At 51.4% G+C, this 13,334-nt stretch overlaps 7 protein-coding genes across 7 annotated transcripts; 3 read left to right on the top strand and 4 right to left on the bottom strand.

The window, feature by feature from the left end:
• Positions 1-256: 256 nt before the first annotated feature.
• POX_d06005 (uncharacterized protein) lies at positions 257-1,239 on the top strand (the record flags this gene model as incomplete). Its single annotated transcript, XM_050114835.1, has 3 exons — positions 257-348; positions 408-533; positions 588-1,239. The coding sequence occupies 3 exons, from the start codon at positions 257-259 to the stop codon at positions 1,237-1,239; spliced, it is 870 nt and encodes a 289-aa protein (XP_049969786.1).
• A 398-nt stretch (positions 1,240-1,637) lies between these two features.
• On the bottom strand, positions 1,638-2,234 carry POX_d06004 (uncharacterized protein; the record flags this gene model as incomplete). The annotated part of the gene is made up of 1 exon (XM_050114834.1): positions 1,638-2,234. The coding sequence occupies one exon, from the start codon at positions 2,232-2,234 to the stop codon at positions 1,638-1,640; it is 597 nt and encodes a 198-aa protein (XP_049969785.1).
• A 320-nt stretch (positions 2,235-2,554) lies between these two features.
• POX_d06003 (uncharacterized protein) lies at positions 2,555-4,876 on the top strand (the record flags this gene model as incomplete). Its single annotated transcript, XM_050114833.1, has 1 exon — positions 2,555-4,876. One exon carries the CDS (start codon positions 2,555-2,557, stop codon positions 4,874-4,876), a length of 2,322 nt encoding a protein of 773 aa, XP_049969784.1.
• A 1,384-nt stretch (positions 4,877-6,260) lies between these two features.
• Positions 6,261-6,926, top strand: POX_d06002 (Transcription initiation factor TFIID subunit 13; the record flags this gene model as incomplete). Its single annotated transcript, XM_050114832.1, has 2 exons — positions 6,261-6,321; positions 6,448-6,926. 2 exons carry the CDS (start codon positions 6,261-6,263, stop codon positions 6,924-6,926), a joined length of 540 nt encoding a protein of 179 aa, XP_049969783.1.
• Positions 6,927-7,770: 844 nt separating this feature from the next.
• Positions 7,771-8,616, bottom strand: POX_d06001 (uncharacterized protein; the record flags this gene model as incomplete). Its single annotated transcript, XM_050114831.1, has 2 exons — positions 7,771-8,359; positions 8,480-8,616. 2 exons carry the CDS (start codon positions 8,614-8,616, stop codon positions 7,771-7,773), a joined length of 726 nt encoding a protein of 241 aa, XP_049969782.1.
• Positions 8,617-9,566: 950 nt separating this feature from the next.
• On the bottom strand, positions 9,567-9,674 carry POX_d06000 (uncharacterized protein; the record flags this gene model as incomplete). The annotated part of the gene is made up of 1 exon (XM_050114830.1): positions 9,567-9,674. One exon carries the CDS (start codon positions 9,672-9,674, stop codon positions 9,567-9,569), a length of 108 nt encoding a protein of 35 aa, XP_049969781.1.
• A 2,121-nt stretch (positions 9,675-11,795) lies between these two features.
• Positions 11,796-13,246, bottom strand: POX_d05999 (Eukaryotic translation initiation factor 3 subunit F; the record flags this gene model as incomplete). Its single annotated transcript, XM_050114829.1, has 2 exons — positions 11,796-12,806; positions 12,896-13,246. The coding sequence occupies 2 exons, from the start codon at positions 13,244-13,246 to the stop codon at positions 11,796-11,798; spliced, it is 1,362 nt and encodes a 453-aa protein (XP_049969780.1).
• Between the last annotated feature and the right edge of the window lie 88 nt (positions 13,247-13,334).

Raw genomic sequence — 13,334 nt, 5'->3', positions numbered from 1 at the left:
AGAGATGAAAGCCTGTTAGTTGAACGAATCGAGGTAGATTATTCTTCTCACATCCAGAGGTTCGTGGGTGCTATTCTGCCAGATCGTACCGTCTTCACCGCTCGCCATCAATTTGTATCTGGCTAGCAGAAGATCACAATCAACGAGATTTTGGTCAGGATATTAAATCGAAGGGTGAACTGTCAAGGACAAGATTTTTGTATTTCTGCGACAGCCTCATTATCATAGTGAAAACTCTACAACTTGGCACTGCGCCATGAATCGCTACCGAAATGCTCCAGGGCTTCGAGCCGGGCCTAGCAAAGCCTCCTCGACGACGCTATGCCAAAAGTGCCTGAAACGAGATATGTAGCCCTGCCAAGCTCAGTCACCAATCCCTTGCTGACTTGTATTTTACGACATTATAGCTATGAATGCAAAGCCGCGGCGCAGGAACGCCCGTACAAGGCTCGGCCCTCAAGAACCCAGCAGTTGTTGAATCCAACGCTGGTGCCTAAGCTTTCGGAGGATGTGCACCGGGAACCAGGGGAGACGTATGTGCCATACACTTTTGTTAGTGTGTACCTCAACACTGACCTGGCTCGTAGGTCTGGTTTGGCCGATAAGATCCTCGTCAGTCGCGAGGCGGACCGTGGCCGCCAAGGGGAGCCTTCAGCCCGAGCAAGATCGCCATCGTCAGGTTCGATAGATTCAGTCTCGACGATATCTACCAATCGCTCAGTGTCCGTGTCGCGAGAGCGCTCAAAGAGGCGTGGCTCGCGGACGCCTGACCGCGGCGGGTCGGCATCACCTCAGCCGAATGATTCACGCAAACGACGCTACAGTGATGCTTCGGAAGATGGTTCAGCAAAGTCGTATTTCTCGGACGATGAACAGCGATCAAGATCAAAGGAGTGGATCGAGGAGAGAAACATCCGACGACGCCGCCGCGAGAGCAGCCCCGAGGAACGAGGTCGACATCGAGCCTCGGCTACGCGCGACTCCCGCAAGTCTGACCGGCGCAGCAAAAGCCTTGAGAAGAGTCGGATTGCAAAGCAAAGGCGATCGATGACACCAGATGCCGCATATGATCATTCCGATAGACGCACCTATCGCGACAGAGACTCTCTTGAAGGGCAGTCCAAGGCAGGCCGGTCAAGACAGGAACCTCGAGGGCGTGAGGGACCACCTCGAGAGCGGAGTTTGAGTCCGTACAGCAGAAGACTTGCTTTGACACAATCAATGAATCTGGGAAGATAAGGACTGAGGGCCCGCAGACAACCATCGCAAATGAGGCTTGAACCACCCGTCCTACTCGGAAGTTACCGACGGCACCGTGCTACGCCAGGATCACGGCATTTCATCTTGTCAATTGCCACATTTCCAGACTGAATCAGAACGCCTTTGTAATATACTTTGCATCACATACAGATGCTTTCGTGAGGGCCTATCCCGAAATGGTCTCCGTGGCCATGGTATCGCCACGCGCAGTTCAGTCATTACTCAAACAAGTACACAAGGACTGAAACGCGGCATTGAAATGCAAATGGAGGTGGCCACATTGGTAGAGTCAAGGTGAAAGTAGTATACAGCGTCAAAAAATAAAGAGCAAAAAAAAACATGCAGCAGCTTGCCTTCCAGCAGCACAGGGTATCACTTCAAATCGTGTCCTCATCATTATTGACTTCTTGCTCTCGCATATGAATGCCCTCGACCAAAGCGTCACCCTCGATACCGACCTCCTCGCCCTCTTCATCCCCGGTGGATTTGGAGCCTCGCTCCTTGGCCGCGCGTTGCGCATTCTCTATCCGTTGCCGTACGAGGCGAGCAATAGCGTTTTCCGTTCGCACGTTCAAAATCTTCAGCTTTTCGTCCAGATCGCGTCGAAGATCCCAATTAGGCTTCTTGGGCTGTAGTTTGAAGAGGTCGATTGGTTGATCGGCTTCCTCATCTTTTTGTGCTTGCTCTTTGACAGTCTCCGCGATCTCCGCGGCTTGGGCTTCCACTGTGACTTTGCCTTCTTGCGGCCCTTGCTCAAAGCCTAGCTTTGGCCCGCGTGTCTCTGCATCGTAATTCCTGCCTGAAAGAAACTTTTTCGTGATATCTGAAGTGGCTTGATCTGTGCTCTCGCCATTGGAGTCGGCGACATATGGTTCTTCGGGCTCGGGTTGCTTGCGCTTGAGTGCAGCGAGCTTAGCCAGGCGGGCTTTGCGATCGTTGGCAGCTGCATCTAGGGAGGCGTGGTTGGAGGACATGGTTGGAATATATTGAGTGAGACTTCCAGTATTTGAAAATGGGGAAGAACACAAAGCTTTTCAGAACTCTGCTTTGAAAGACAGCCCCGAATTCTCCTCTCTTTGGGAAAAAAAGTCGTCAGGTTGATAGTGCAACTGTAGATGATGTTCAGGCGATAAGGACGGCCTGCGCCACTCTCCAGCCACAGCAAAATCGGCCATTCTCCGCCTTCAAACTTTCCAGGTCTCCGCATTGCGCGCCCGGACTCATCCTGTTGATCGTTTTGGGCTTCGTCATTTTGCCATTTAAATATTCAATGTGGGATACTGCAGGATCCTGAATGTTGTTTTGTTCGGAAGGGCTTGTCCGGGCTCGCCTTCAGGCTCTGCTTCGCAGCCCCGGCCATTTGCCTCGGAGCTCGTGGGCGCCAAACAATCGATATGCTTTGCCGTGCGCTCTGAATCACACAACTGCAGTTCTACAGCAGAGTCAAGACCAGCCGTCATCCGGTGCAGCCAGCGAGGTTTCCCCGAGTGAATCAACCCAGAATGTCAACCTACCGGAATCGAGGGCAGAGTCCGGCGCTGCACGCCGATCGAGCGGAATGCCTGGCCCTCGGCTCGCCTCGAAACGATCGATTAAAAGTATTATGGCTGCAAATGGGCTGAATCCAGCATACGCTACGACGGTGCAACAACGGCTCAATCATGAGATACAGCGCGAGAAGAGGAACCTCAGGGACAGCTCAATTGCCATAGCAGCCATTACTCGAGGAAGGTCTCTTTACAATTCTTCCAGCAACGCGCTCCGCACTTGGCAACGCGCCTACGAAGAAGTTTATAAAGCGAAACATTATCAACGCAAAGTGAACGACCCCAACATTGTTCCCTCCTTGAACCCAACCGGTGAGAAAATACTGGCGAAGATTCAGGAGGATTGTGGTGGCGCCTTTCGACAGTTCTGGGAGACCTGCCGACGGGACGTCAAAGCTCAACATTGGCAAGCTCTGGCATTTTGGCTGCTACAGAATGATCCGAAGCTGTTCCTGAATTTTTTGATTGTCACGATGAAAGGCAAAGACACGCCAGACTTTACGATGGTCACGGACTGCCTCTTATACATCGATAACTTTTACTACGAGGAATTGCAAGACTGGACCACTGGGCCTCGTTCGCATGGATATTCATGGATGATTGAATATTGTTTGCGGCCCGCTACATGGCCGATTATCTCGCCCCCGCAGAAGGGCATTCGTCTTTATATCCGACGAGCTCGTCCTTATGGCGTCAGACTGGCCTTCCGCACATTGAAGGCCAGAGGAATTCAATGGCAAGCGGAGACTCAGCTGTGTTTTGTCAACCGATTCACACAGTTGGGAGATGTCGACAGGGCGCTCAAGGCGCTGAGTCTTATTCCACGGCTAAATGACCCTGCCTTCACCATGAACTCGCAGGGTGTTCTTCGACACTGCTGCAAATTGTTGACTTTGGACACTGTTGAAGATGGCAAGTCGGGTCGCAATTTTCGGATCTTACCGCAAATGCTGGAGATGGGTGTAAAACCGGATCGGGATATGATGAATGTGGTCCTCTCAAATGCCTACAAGACGGGAGACCACCAACTTGGCGCGGACATGCTTCAGTTCATGACGAACCATGATTACAAATTCGATTCATACACCTATGTCACGCTTCTCACAGACGCGGTCTCTCGAGGAGACCAAGCCCGGGTGCATGAGCTGATTCGAGAAGTTGATGCGCAAGAAGAGATTCGAAAGAATCCATACGTAGCCAACAAAATCTTTCATTCCCATTACGTCTTCACTGCCAAGCACCTGGATGCCGACGCTGACCCCTCCGGTGTCTTTTACGCTATGCTCGACATGTACAACACCCTTCACGACATTACGCCGCTCAAGGAACTCCTCATCATCCCCCCTCATTATACGCCGCGGGAAGTAGGCGCGAATACGCCGCCCACGCCCATGGCACTGTACATCATGATTGCCACTTTCTTCCGGTGCGGCAGTCCCGTGACGAACGTGCAACGCATCTACCAGAGATTCCACGAACTGGTCAGAAAAGGCCATCCCACGATAGCTCCCCTGGCGGCCACGGACCACACATATAACGAGTTTCTCATCGCGCTCCGGAAGAGTTCACGCGCCATGCATACCTGTGTCCGGATTGTGGAAGACATGCTCCATACTTCGAGCAATGACGCCGTGACACACTCGAAGCCAAGCTTTCGCACGTGGGCTATTCTTCTTAGCGTCTTCCTGTGGCATCGCCGGCCTGCTGCGGCTGAGAAGATCCGTGAAATGATGGCAAAGCATCAAGTTCCTTACAATGCGGTGACTTGGAATCTAATCATCAACGGCTACGCCAATGCCCAGCAAGTACAGGAGACCGCTGCTGCCATGAAGGCCATGGAAGCCGAAGGGTTCGCGCTGGACTCGTACACCATGAAGTCTCTGAGGTATCTTCGCGATCCCGAGCGCCTCTGGGTCGCCGTTGATGAGCTGGACCGAGCCGCACAAGAGGCCGAGGCTGCGCGGTCCTCTACCGTGGAGAGCCTTGCTCCGGATCAAAAGACCTCGGAAGATGACTGGATGGAGAAGGGCCTGCAAAAACTCGGAGAGAAGAAGAAGCCGCAGGCTTGAAGATGGATACCCCTGTTAATTTTTACCTTCACAATCATGTCTTACTTAGTACTTTGCATAGCTGGTCTTCTTGGACTTTGGACCGGGGAGCAAGCGCCGGCGTTGGCCTTTCAATAGACTTTTTTACGCCCATGTAATCTTGTTCAAAAATCACCACAAACGCTTTTTTTGATATAAAAATAATAGTCATCGCTGAATGAAATTTGCATAGCTCGTAGAGTAAGAGGGACATGAATTAGACCAGGCGAACGCCGGCCCTCCTCAATGATCGGATTCCGTGTCTGTCACTTGAATCTTTACCTCCGTTCGAACACTCTTCGTCTCCACACTCCAACTGGATTGACTGGAGGTCAAAAAGCTCAGCCACCGAAGAAAATGGACCCCTGTGGATCGCAGACAGACGTCAGTTCAAATCCTCATTGCACTTGAATTCCAGACCGCGGAGTATCTTACAGCCATCAAGAAGCAGCATATGCTGACATAAGGACTCAATCTTTCCCCCACTCGCGCACACTTCCAGAAAATGCCAAACACTCTGTATAATTACCAAGGGGTTAGCCTTTTTTCTGTTGCTCCGTCTCTGATCGGCCGAGGTGCAGTGGAGTGTGGCGGCCTACCCGTTCTGATTTCGGTCCATGATGCCCGGCATAATCGAGTGTGCATAGGTGCTCGTGCAGATGATGAGCAGAATCACCAAGAGGAGAGACTGGAAATTGAAAAGAGCGGACTATGACGAAGGGATGATTCGATTAGCTTTCTGTCATAGAAGACCTGAAAGATGCTTAAAGCGTGTAGATGCGAACGACCGAGTCGCAATAGACACCTTCCTTCTATCCTGATTATGCCAGCCCCAGGGGTTAGGTAGGAGAGCCTCACCATCTTGCGTGTAGATCTGCCGCGTCTCTAGCTGCAGCAATATTTACCCCAGAATCAAAAGTCCGGGGATTTGCGACCAAATCAAGAACATTTACGTGAGAGGTATAACTGTTCGGACTTGCAGCTGCGTATTCTGCCCAGCATGTCCGCTCGGCGAGGGCGGGACTCCCGACTCCGCATGGGGCGCGCGGCTGATTTGCCGACGGAAGCTTCCCCCCCAAAGGAAAAAGAGAATCGTTGACTTTACTTTGACCTCTTCATCCTCTACTGTCTCACCGATCAACTTTGTTGCTGCCTTGATCGTTTCCGACTGTGTATCGTCAGACCACCGAGAAAGTGACTCACGTTTCACGGTGCAAACGTATCAGAGAAACCCGTCAATATCCAGACCATCCAACATCCTCCTCGGATCTCATCATACACTTGATATCCGCATCAAATCCATCTGAATCCACGCTCAGCCGATCAAAAGAAGCGCGACCTTGCCCCCTCAAATCCCGACGCAAATATGGCGGAACCTCGTGCGCGCGCCGCCCGGCACAAGGGTCAAATGAACTTTGCCTCAGAACGTACGACATCCCGCAGACTCCTAAGATCCTTGAAAGACAATCCCCAAGCGAAGACAAAAAGAAAAAGCAAAGGCGCCAGCAACGCTAATTTTACTTCTATCATAACCCCTTTTCCCCCCTGAACAGTGCGCCTACTCCTTCTCGCCTATGGCGACCCCAGTCCACACCCATCATTCCCCTCGGAACCGCTCCCAGAAACGGTCCGCGTCCTCGACGAAATTGTGACCGACTTCATTCTCGAGCTCTGCCATGGCGCCGCACAAGTGGCGCACCACGCGCGCCGGCAAAAAATTAAAGTCGACGATTTCCGATTCGCTCTCCGACGGGATCCGAACAAGCTTGGCCGTGTGCAGGAGCTCCTTCGTATGGAGCGTGAGCTGAAAGAGGCGCGCAAGGCTTTCGATCAGAATGATGATCAGGTTGCCAAGGATGCGGGCAAGAAGGGGGCTGCGTCGCCTGAGGATCCAGATGGCGCAGAGAGTGTGACGGGGACGGATAAAACGGGGAAGAAGGCCAAAGGGAAAGGCAAGAGAGCTGCTGCGTCCAGACGGGAATCTGATGCGACGGAGGAATCGGTCTCGAAGAAGCGCAAGACTGTTGGATGAAGAACCGAGTGGCTAGGTCATGGCAGCACAAATATGGAGCATGGAGTATGTAGCATGGGTGGCGTTTTGATCTTTTGTTTGTTTTTTTTTGATGGGTTTCTTTTTGTTTTTGGTTGATGACCCCGAAAAGGTTAGTCATTACGCATATCTCGGAGTTACGACGGCCAACCGGCTTGACGATGAGGAAATACCCCCCCAGAGTGAATATAAATGGATACCAGTTGGTTTGAATTAAAAAAATGTATAGAAATTTTCGCCACTAATGTACAATTTTCCATGTCTCGCTCATAGTTGCGGACAAAGGCTTTATATGGCCGATAAAGCCCAGGAGTCTGAATACAATAACCTCCCACGGCATCAAGATGAGAGGTCGTATACACAATGAGAAAAGCAACCCGATTCGACCTGTAGGCGGACTCCCGTCCAGTGTCTAATCGACACAAAAGTACAGGAAGAAGCCTTGGGTTGTCTAGCTTCAAGGCATAGGCTAATCAGCCAGATCTGGAGCTTGCCAGCTTTGCCAGGAGTGGTGTGAGAGACAGTAGCCCTCATTCTCACAAACGGGATCCGCACAGGGCTGGAATACTCGGCGGCCAGAAGCGGACAGTATAGAGGTTCCGAACATTTTCATGGACAAGGGCCATTCGTCGGATATCTCTCGAGCACCACTCTTTCGATCAATTCTCAGGTCGGGTAGACAATCTCATAGGTCCAGAAGTAGTTTCCCTCAATACAGTGACGCTTTGAATTCGTAGATGCGAGTTTCTGCCATCACTGTTTGCATGGCTGGATTTCCCCCTTCAGTCTTGACGGAGGGGGCGGGAGATTGTGGATGATCAAAATCTCAAAATCTCAACAACGCATCAAGCTCGCCGAAGAAGGCCCCCGTGCTGGGGCTTTTGGGAATCATCGTACTCTCCCCGGTAGCTTTGGTATTGACGTCGACGTTGACAACCTTCACAGTCTTGGAAAGTTCTGATTTCAGGGTGTTGGGTGATCTTGGCGTCTCGCCTGCTGTCGTCCAGCGGGCAGAGTCCAGGCCCGCAGCCATCACATGCGGTGCCTGCCGAGCCGAAATAGCCTCATAGACCGAGCAACTTCTTTTGTGTCGACCTGAGTGCTGGGTTCCATGCTGTGGATCCTGTTCCCGGTCCCCTTTGTCTGAATTTTCAGTATTCTCAACCTGGTCTTCATCATGTTCAGATGCAGGGCGTTTCCTTGGTGGTGCCTGTTTTGGAAAAGAACCCTCGGGTGGAATGAGACGCAGGGCTTCCGAAACCATGGAGTACATTGCGCTCCAAGGGGGTATCTCTGACTCTATGTAGGAGCGAGGCGTGTCGTATGTCTGGCGGGTTGAGATGGTTTCGGGGGATGAGCTCGCGCTCGAGTTATCTTTGTTCTTGGTTGCCTGCGGCTGAGACTGTGTGGATTGTCTGAGGATCAGAGTGGTGAGTTAGCACATTTGTCGACTAATTGTCTACGTGGACCGCTTCAATCCCGCCGCAATATTCTCAAGGTAAGAAGCAAGGGACGTGTCAGATCATGCGACTTACTTTGTTGGCCGCTTCCTGGGCAGACAGCGTTGTCCTTCTCTGAGACAGTAGGTGCATTGAGAATGATCGGGACTAGTCACGCAGCGCTTTTTTCGCATGTAGCATGCTTGACAGGCTTGAAAGGTCGCATTTTGCATTGATGATGTGGATGATGTCAGAGGTTTCGCAATTGTTGTTATTATTGATGGTGATGATGATAATGATGAAGTCGATGATGATGATGTTGTTGTTGTCGTTTTCATTGCTGTCGTAGACGATGATAACGACGAGGTGTTCAAATGGCGTTGTTCGACCGTAGAGCTTCTTTTGGCAGTCTGTACAACTCCCTTTGTCGTTGCCATGCGGGCTGAACTATCAATCGATGCAAATAAGAATGTCTGGATCTGTGCAGTGCTGATTATCTCGTTGGCAAGGAGATTTGAGATACCTGAGTCGAGATTCAACACTTTCCCACGCAAGACAAGGTACGACCAAAGCGGGTGAGTTGGTCTGGGGAATTTCCACAAGATAAATAATCAACGTGGACCCTGTCAGCCGAAGTGATTCGGCCCAGACACGAATTAAGGTTTTATCTCCGGCGGGCAAATGGGACCACGAAATACGGGAGAGAAAAGACGCCGAGAGGGGCGAGGGGAGTCTTTTTCGAAGAAATGGTGTCACTCGGTGGTTTCGTGGATTCTCTGGTGTCTGATGTGGTTGACTTGGAGAATTGGTGGATTGAGTGTCGATCATCTACTTTTTCTTGTGTCTGCCCTGCTTTACAGTTCTAGACAGTATATATAAATGTGTGCAGTATGTATCCGTAGGCGGGTACCGTAGGTCAATTTCGTTCACAGCAGACAGCAACAGCCATCCATGGAAATTTCAATACTATGCATGTGATAATATTAGGGTGCGGGTACATCGATGCATGCAGAGTGGCACACTCGGGTTATGAGAGCTTCCACACTTGGTATGATCCTTGATACCTAATCATCACCAACAGCAACCCTCTGATTCGCAACAATCACACAAAAAAAAGAACAGGGGTGCATGGCAGTCTCCAAGCGCGAACCTCACATGGCAAAAGGTGACTTTTTTAAAGTTGTCACCCGAAGCGGAAGCCACGTGAATTGCCGCCGTGTTCCGCATCCCGAGCGGAGTGGGAAAGATCGGGTGAAAGTCGGCGGTCGGTGTCGGCTTGGATGATCGACATCGGGCCACACGAGTCTCGACGACTCACGAGGCGTCGAGGAGAGGCTCACGTCCACATCCCTGTTTTTGGAACCTTGCCATTTTTCGCCTAGGGCCAATTATTGAGTGGGTGGATCGGATCACCAATGCCCTTTCTTATCAAAGTTAAGAGCGCGCTCATGCCGGAGGGCGACTGACTCTGTGAGCCCAAAACCGGATGCTCGTCTCCGAGGCGGATCGTCCTTGCGATCGTGTTGGGTCGCGTCAATTACAATTGTAATACATATTGCCTTGCACGTTGTGTAATGAAGGCAGAGAGTGACGTGAGGCTGTGCTTTGCTATTGTAGAATGTACATCCTTGGCTTTACTTCAAAGGGAGCATTGCGCTCCACCAATTATGTACAGTATTAAACACTTGGGTTAGACTACACGATCGTCCAAGCCCATCTCTCGGAGCTCCAGGAGTCTTTTCAAAATTAAAATAAATAATCAGTTACATCACAAAGAAATGCCCATGGTAGATTAAGCATATCCATACCTTATGGAAGCTCCTCTGACATAAGGTCTTGACATACCGTCCTCGTCCGTTGTATATTAATAGACTATTGACGGAGAATGGCGTCTGTGAGGTGGCAGACAAATATGTGGTATTTGTCCACGTATATCCCCTGTGCTTAATTGAGTAGGCACTAAATAACTACCTATCCGATCAAAGCCAACCCGTTCGTCCCTAGGTAAGCCGACAATATACATCCATGCACGCTTCCATTCATCCCACTTCTAATTTTTCTTGATAGGTAAATCTTGACCAGAGCATCATGGGAAACATTAGCCCTATCTCTGCGCTAGCCAGATCAGGTCGGTTTCCAATACCCCCGGCTGTCCATAGAGACAGAGGCCGCTGACGCGGAAAGGAAACACCAGCCCAGTCATTGATATAACCTAGGACTTGTTTATACTTCTAAATTGATGACCACCCTCTTTGCTAGAAGTTCGGGCTCAGTACCTAGGCTTGCGTATTGCCATACCCAATCTAGCCCCCAAGTTAGTCTGATGCTCTAGTCGGAAATATGAATTGAGAGCAACCTTGATAGATGGGCCAACATCGTCTCTTAGACCAGGTCGAGTTCAGCTTGTTCAACACGAAGTGCGGTGCTTGATCAGACAGGGGCCAAAGTTAACATCTGGAATGATGGAAGCTACCTAACATGGCCTACTAGTCTCTCATCACATTACCTCGGTATGATCGACGAGAATTTCAAAGCTGTGTAGATGTTCCCGTCCCAGGAGTTTAGCAGGTACGTAACAGTGATAGCCCAAGGTCATGCCAATACTTGTCAACTTTGTAATCAAGGTCGACCGGAAACCGGATGTATCACCACCTGAAGCCCGTTCACTTTACGCAGAGTCGCAATGGGTAATGTTGACAATTGTCCAGATTCGTGCACATCGTTCAAGGAGATGCCCTGGTTTAGACACCGGGCGGAAAAGACATTCTCCCTACACACCCAATGCATGGCAGCCCATAGGCTCTAACATTTTTATGTCCATTTCATCATAACTAAAACGCCGCGCCCACAAGCGAGATGCGACCTCATAAAGCCGGGTCAATGATGACCCAGAGAGTCCTGCCTCTGGATGGCTCTCCCAACGTCCGTCTTGTATAGCAGGCCAATCCTGCCTTTTTTCCCCCTTGTCTTTGGTGCAGCACTCTCACCATCATTCATCTCCGAGGGACGGCTTCTATTCATGCCCCAAGTCAGATCGACTCCAAATACACCGTGATGCTCTTGAAACCGCCAGACAGAACGTCATAAACACGAAAGCGCAAGGGAAGAGAGGCCCCTTGGTCAGAGCGGCGTGCTCGAACTTGATTTTTCTTTCCTGCTTCGCAATTGGGAAGACAAGAGGGAGGAAATATAGCAGACTGCGTAGGTAATTTGTAAGGAGAAAGACGGGTCGATATAAAGAGGTAGGGAAAAGGGGGGAAAACGGAATGCAACCCAAAAAAAAGCGTCGAAGTAGGAAAGAGAAAAAAAAGAGAAAAACGAGACGTCAGGGATGATCAGCGAAAACGTTCGTAACCTTGCGAAAAGGCTTTTTGTCACATCATTGCACGATTTGATCCGTCGCTGTAGCTCTCTAAGCGCGAGCCTCCTCGGGGGCAGTACGCTCCTGGCGCTGCTGGCGGCCACCCTTACCACCGCGCTGGTTACGTTGGTTGCCCTCGCCAGAACCACCGCTAGCCTCACCACCGCCAAGGGTGAGCTGAGCGGTCGCTAGTCGGTTGGACAGCTCCATCTGTGTGCGGATAGTGTTGGCCAGGTAGGAAACGACCAGGACATCCTGGATGTGGTTGTTGCTGCGAGAGAAAGTTAGCTCGGGTTCACTTCTCCGCCACATCTCGTGGGAAGGCATTGGGGGAGTGGGGGAAACGTACAAGTCCCGCTCGATATCCGCAGGCTCAACCTTGGGAGCAAGAGCAAGAGCGTTGAGCAGGAATTGACCCATCGCGGTGGAGGCGGGAGCCTCCTCGTCAATCACGGACTCGACATATCGCGAAACACGGTCGATCATGCCCAAGACCTCCTCAATGGCGCGCTCGAGAGCCTCGACGTCGGACATGATGGTCGTCGAACGATCCTCCGCATTCTTGGCATTGGCAATAGCCTCGAGACCGCTCTTATCAGCCTCACCGTATCGGAGCTCGTAAGGGACGGGAATGAAAGCGGCGCTGTCGGCGGCCCGCTCAGCGGTGACACCAACGGGAGCGGAGATGTAGGCCCGGGTCTCAAGGTCCTTGCCAGCCTCGGTCGAGACAGTCAAGTGGACAGCGGGGTGAGGCCAGGTGCCGTCACCCTGGCCGCTGTAGAAGTTCTGGATCAAGGCGGAGAAGGTGTTGAGCTCGGAAGAAGTGGCGTACCAACCAACGAGAACTTCGCGGGGGTTGGCCTTCAAGTGAAGAGCGAGCATCTGCTTGTGGTATTCCATGTCGACCTCGACCTGGTCCTCGGCCTCAGAGTGGCCCACGGCGAACGCGGAGCGCACCTCGACCTCACCTCCATCCTCGGATCGTGTTCCCAACAGAGTACCGATAACGCGTTCCTGATCAGCATTGCGACGGAGCGAGTGGTCCAGGATAGAGAAGATGGCCTAGCAAAAAGCAATGATGCAGCATTAGTGACCTCATCCTCCCAGCATATCAGACCGAACGTATCATGGGTCGACTTTGGGCACCATACCTGCGGCTGGATCACCACGTTGAGAGGGGCAGTGGTGGGAGCGGTCCCCACAGAGACGGGACCCAGAGGGCGGGCGAGGTGCAGGAACGAATCTTCGGCCATGGTGTAATATGGAAGACGGCGAGGAGAAGGGGAGGAGCGTTTCGAGGGATTTGGAGGTGAATGGTGAGTTGACTCTCCAAACGGGCGACTCGACTTCTTCGGAGGGACAATTTTTCCAGCAAAGAAAGTGGAGTTGCCCGCGCGCTGAGGCCGAATCTCTTTGTGTGTGTGACTGTGTGGGAATTTTCGCGCTAAGATAAGATAAGCCCGGTGCTCAGCTTTTTGTTTCCAGGCCCAGCAAGCGTCCATTTTGGAAAAGAAAAGAAAAAAAAAGAGGTGACTCTCTGCAACCAGCACGCTCACCGAGCGCAGGACTTGATTTTCTTTGTACATGATA

The sequence above is a fragment of the Penicillium oxalicum genome, chromosome IV (genome assembly GCF_001723175.1).
Source record: "Penicillium oxalicum strain HP7-1 chromosome IV, whole genome shotgun sequence".
NCBI classification, from domain to species: Eukaryota; Fungi; Ascomycota; class Eurotiomycetes; order Eurotiales; family Aspergillaceae; genus Penicillium; species Penicillium oxalicum.
This window is presented reverse-complemented; position numbering and strand designations above follow the sequence as displayed.